Source organism: Triticum aestivum, unplaced genomic scaffold (assembly GCF_018294505.1).
Source record: "Triticum aestivum cultivar Chinese Spring unplaced genomic scaffold, IWGSC CS RefSeq v2.1 scaffold281070, whole genome shotgun sequence".
Lineage (NCBI taxonomy): Eukaryota > Viridiplantae > Streptophyta > Magnoliopsida > Poales > Poaceae > Triticum > Triticum aestivum.
Genome location: NW_025235913.1, coordinates 1 through 5,731, shown reverse-complemented (window position 1 = coordinate 5,731; position 5,731 = coordinate 1). Strand labels below are relative to the sequence as shown.

Sequence of the window (5,731 nt, the reverse complement as noted above, 5' to 3'; positions counted from 1 at the left end):
GCACTCTCATCATCAATGACATCATATGGCTTAAATCAGATGAGTCTGAATTCTTAGCGAGTATGTTCACTATGTTGACAGGGCTGCGGAAATTGCGGGTACTGAATATGAGAGTAGCACGTGAGAGGAGTGGATTTGGTTTTTCATTCTCATTCCCAGATTCTATTGGTCAGTTGAAGCATCTGCGTTATTTTGGTTTCATGGTTCCAGTACTTCACAAGCTAACTTTACCAGGTGCTTTTACCAAGCTTTACCACATGCAGGTGGTAGATTTTGGTCATTGCAAATTTTTGGCTTTTTCTAGAGGTGAAGATATGATGAACCTTGTCAACCTGCGCCGTGTAATCAGCAAGGCAGATCTTGATTTTCCGAACGTTGGCAGGCTGACATGGCTCCAAATGTTACCATTCTTCACAATAAGTAAGAAGCAGGGGTACGAGTCTCACCAGCTGAAATACCTAAACAAGCTTCAAGGCAAGCTGCAGATCCACGGTCTTGAGAATGTTGAGAGCAAGGAGGAGGCTGTTGAAGTAAGTCTTGCTGGCAAGGAAAAACTCACAGAACTGGTACTGGTCTGGGATGATAAGAACTGCAGTCCAGAAGTTCAAGCAGAGGTGCTTGAGGGTCTTTGTCCATCAAAGTATCTTGAAAGATTAGAAATCAGGGGTTACCGTGGTAAGAGGATACCGAGTTGGATGATGGGTACGCATAACGGCAGCCCGAAGAACCTGCAAGACCTTCACTTCATCAGATGCAGCTTGGATGACTTACCAGGTAATACGGAGCACCTCACATCACTCAAGAATGTGATCCGGTATAACTACAGCCAATCCAAATTGGCAAAAGATTGAGCACATTCCAAGGAAAACAATTCAAGGTTCTTGTAAAAGGTCCATATGGAAGGTATATATTTAAATTCCTTTGATGTGTTCCTCTTCCATTTTTGTGTTCAGTAAACGTTACTTTACTGCAACTATTAGCAGATAAAGTTGCTGCTATGTCTGCCAGCTTCGGTGATGAAGACTGAATTTAGTCGTTTACTAGGGTGGTATGTAATAATGCAGAATGATGAACGCTGGTTTTAAGAACACTATGGAATGCATGATGAACCCCAAACTGTATGATTGCTGACGTTTGTAGTACTTCTTTTTGTGACGTTTGTAATGCTTACTAGGGAATGATGAACACTGAATCTATTTATTTCATGTCGTTTGTAATACCGTTGAATGATGATATATATGGTCAAGGGAGAGTGCTCCTGACCCTGAGGTTTTCATTCATCTTGGGGGATTCAGGGCAAGTGCTTAATGTCGGCTGACAACGAGGGACCTGTTTGGTTGCTGCCCGTTCTCTGATCAGGTTGCAGATACAAGTTTGATGTTCCACTTAGGCCTGCAAACACGGCATCCATTGGTCTTGGATGAATGATGGAACAGTAGCTCGTGCCACGGGAGATGGGACAGAGGAAGCTCTGCAAGAAACCATAGAAATCTGAATGCCGCCACCATTGCTGATAGGATCTCCCATGAAATCGCTGAACGGTTATGGTGCCTTGCCCGCAGTCCCCAAGGCTGAAGTGTATGTAATCTAGCCTTCAGCAGCTAATCTAGCCTATTTCTTTTTGTAACTTTTATTCCCTTGACCAATGAAATCTAGCTTGACCAAAGTTGTTGACTAACTGAAACAGTTAATTTCATTGTCACATTCTTAGGAGGGGAGCAGCCACATCCATGTTCCTGATTTACAACACTAGATGACCCGTTGCGCCAATGGCGCAAAGGCCGAGTGTAAGCCAATCGGTGTAAGAGTGTGCGTTAACATATTGTTGTTCGAAAAGAATAGCTCATATATTATATGTAGTAAGTACATTAGGTGGGAAATGATGCACTAAGTCATGTAGGATGGCCAATGTCTCGCAGAAAGTTAAATAACCTCTTTAGTTATCTCACAAATATGAAATAACGATGCTCTTTGAATAAATGAATACTGGTTTCTGTAGGAGGAATTGAAGTAAATGTAATAGCAAATGGAAAAACAGAACCGTGCCTTGCAAATGTTTGTTTTTTTTTATGTAAAGGAAAAGAAACACCTTTTCTTGTGAGTAACAAAAGGAAAAAAAAGAAAGAAACACCTTTCTGTTCTGCGTATATGGAGATAAGTATTTCAATGGTCCATATGTTATTTAGCCCGGCCCACGAATAGCGACAGTCGCGACCCATGAAGAGCTTTATATGAAGCGGCAGCGAGTGGATCCAACGAGCTTGTGTATCCCCGCTGCAACTCCAGTCGTAGGAACGGGTGGGACCCACCAGCCCTTGGTCCGACTCGATGTCCACGTCCCAGGGTTCAACATGCAGGCCTGCTGGACGCCGCCGTGAATCGCCTCATTTTTCTAGTGAGTTCTTGATCCTAGCTAGTTTCACCAACTATGTTCAGCTCTGACCGTCGTTCTGATGCGATTCCTGGACACCGAGCATGCATCAAACTTTTGGACTGAGGCCGCCTTCCTCTGCTCCGTTAGCCTCCATTGCGACGCTGCCACGGTCGTCCTCCTCCCCGAGCAACTTCAGGAACCATGATGGGCAAAGAGCGAGAGTAAACCAAGCATTCAAACCATACACGTAAGAATATTTAGACACTGATTAGAGCACAAGGAAATAGATATTTGGAAGTGTGACTGAAAACTAACGATAGTTGGCCATACATGTAATGAATAAGGGAAAACTATAAGTGCTAAAATGTAAAATGGCCAAAGAGAAACGTCACGTCACGCTCTCTGCCTCTCTCCTATACACAGAAACGTCGCCAGCTCGCCGTCCAAAGCTACACAGGTGGCAGGAGGGGAAATCGCAGCTCGGCACGTCGTGGAGGATTGCTGGTGTGTGTCCCTGCACTGCGCCCCACTCTGGCATGCGGCAGCCACACCGCAGGTCTCCGCTCACAGCTACTATGCACCCACACGAGCCGCCGTCGCGGCGCGAGCTCCGCCTGGCGGCGCACTGCCGCAACCAGCTTTGCGACACTCACTGCCCACGGTCGACCTGTGAGCCACCTGCACCGCCATGACACACTGCTCGATCCCCTCCAAGGCCTCGTGCTCGCCGCTGTAGTCTCACGCGAGCCCCGCGTTGGCCATTGCCATGGCCGCGGAGTGGGGCAAGACTCGTGGAGGTGCGCATGGGGGAGCATATTGGCTCACGCTCCTCAATTCTGGTCGGGTGTCGTTGGATTGGGCGGCGAAGATGGCGAATTCCAGCGCCTCAGGTGCCACGGTTCGGTTCTTTGCTTCGCTTTGTTTGGGGTTGTCGTGCGTTTCCTCGGCTTATTCTGCCTGAATTAAGCTTCTCTAGAGAGTAATGAGTTCCTGGGTGGATGCTAAGGAAGTAGAGACGAGGACTTGGATATAATTCGAGGTGCCCGACATTGTTTTCTAGCAAAAAAGTAAGTTTTAGTAATATTGTTGTCTAGGTTGATGAACAAAAAGAGAGAATTTCTAATTTGGATAGTTTGGCTGATACATTATCGTTTCCTTTCCTTTGGGATATTGGTGAATTCTGACCTGTCCAATGGGGAAACAAATGTTCAATTTAGTGACCTCACCTCAAATTCTCAAATTTGGTGTTGAATGATCAGTGTGTTTTATCTTCAACTTCTCATGGTTATGATCATCCTGGCCACTTACCTGCTGTAAAACTCTTGTTTCATTGATGAAATGAAACATGGTGGTGCAGTCATGCGGCTCTTATATTTCGAGAAATAAAACCTTATGGTTATATTGTAAATTGGTGCTACGACATCAGGCAAGTGGTGGATCCCTCATCCCTGCATGAAGTCCTAGTTTAGATAGTAATACTATTTAAATTAACTCATGACCAGCTGTTAGAATCTGCCATTATATATTAAGGTGAAAGGCCCTTGAATTTTATGCCTAGTTCACATAATGAATCTTTTGTGCAGGGAGTTCTAGCGACACATTATACAAGGAGCTATGGCATGCTTGCGCTAGGCCGTTGATCACAGTGCCTCATCAAGGTGAAAGGATTTACTACTTTCACATGGTTATATGGAACAGGTATGTCTCACCGCATTGGTCCACCATCAGCAGGTCCACCATCACTGATATCTTCTCTTCAGACACGTTAGCAAGCAGACTCTGTAGGAGAAGCAACCAAGTGAATAGAAGAGCCCAACAAATTCTTATGCAGTAGATTGGCTAACCCTAATCGGCAACTCGGAAAAACCTAGTCAATCTGTTACATCCCAACCACAGTAGACACAAACCCCATCTGCAACATATACACACGGGAACCATGATGTTTATAAACTGAGCAGTAAGAATAAGAATGACAACAAGATCGGTAAGGATATCCCAACCTCAGCCCACACCCGCAAAACAGCAAAGCAACCATCATGCCAGTAGCCACTTCTCAACTATCATGTTATTCTTTCTTATTTAAATTGGAGCATCTATCAATGGATTCAAATTCAAATGAAGAAAAGACACCGTTGGCATCCAGGGGATTTTTTTTCAGGGTAGCTCATGGAAAAATTGAGAAATAAACTGAAGATCAATGCACAATTAACTCGGGGTAAAAACAGAGAAAAATAAGGATACAAAATAGAGTAGAGATAAAACGTTCAAACACTTTCCCTCAAAAAGACCTTTCAGAAAGAAAAATGAAAATGTACGAAAGGATCGCTACATTTTGTATTCTCATACTTAGTTAGCATATGTGGAAGCCCAACAGGGCAAGCAAAGATTGAGAATGTTGAAATCCTACAATAGGCGACAAAGTAGATGAGGAGCTCACCGAAATATTTGGCTTGTTGATCAGGCACACAGCTGCGACAGAGAGCCTCGGCGATCGTCTGTCAACTAATATAGAGTTGACAAGCAAAGATAAACTGCTCTGATCAGTTTAATTGCATGAAGCACATTCGGAGTCAGCTCAGTTTAACCACACATGGCACATTCAAATAACAACTTCCATCTAGAACAAGGGGTAAGCGATAAGAAATAATTAGTTCCAGTAGGCCTTCCTAAACCTCTACCCACCAAACCGTCCTCTGTAAATAGACAGTAACCACCACCTAATCCGCTTATGAAGCACGGCTGCAGGCACTATATTCATAATGAGCTGCAGCTGGTACTTATTACACGCACATGTTGCAGTGGATGAAAAACAGGGGACACACATGTTTTCCCAAGCAGCAAACAGAAGCAAAATCACCAGCACAAACATAAGCAAACAAGGACACTTTTTTTCACAAGCTAATGGAACATGCAGCAAGAAGTAATCAAGCACAACAGTTATACCACACCTAACCTTGCTGGCCAGACGTCAACCAACCTGGACAGAAGGGAAACAAGCAAGTGCTGGCATGCTCTTCTCAAGATCAAAACATTGCAGTTTTTTAATGTTTGTAGATGGTCCTTCTATACTTTACACATTGCACTTTGACAATCCAAAATGTAATTACATATGGATATATCAAAACAATTATCCTCTTGAAGAAGCGGAGACCCATAACAATTCTTCATAACAGAAGAGGATCTCATTTGTAGAGTGTGCATCACTAACTTAATTAAGAAATAAAGAGTGGATGTACATGAGCTCTAAACTGGAACGTGCACAACATCGGAAAACAAGAAGTAGCACACTGCAAAGAGGAAACCACATGAGAAATTGCTAGATCATACCTCTGGCACACAGTCCACTTCCGTTTCCTG

The 5,731-nt window shown here is 44.0% G+C and overlaps 1 protein-coding gene and 1 long non-coding RNA gene across 3 annotated transcripts; one reads left to right on the top strand and one right to left on the bottom strand.

Moving 5' to 3' along the window:
• Positions 1 to 1,121, top strand: LOC123176346 (putative disease resistance RPP13-like protein 1; the record flags this gene model as incomplete). Its single annotated transcript, XM_044590599.1, is given in 2 exon segments — positions 1 to 903; positions 984 to 1,121. A coding segment is annotated over 1 exon segment (851 nt), but the record flags the coding sequence as incomplete, so codon positions are not given.
• A 2,763-nt stretch (positions 1,122 to 3,884) lies between these two features.
• On the bottom strand, positions 3,885 to 5,731 carry LOC123176347 (uncharacterized). 2 transcript variants are annotated; one of them, XR_006488477.1, is made up of 3 exons: positions 5,702 to 5,731; positions 4,812 to 4,910; positions 3,885 to 4,153 (listed from the first exon to the last, which is right to left on the bottom strand). It is a non-coding gene; the product is annotated as an uncharacterized lncRNA (long non-coding RNA). The 2 variants fall into 2 exon arrangements; XR_006488476.1 differs by having other exon boundaries at positions 4,812 to 4,905.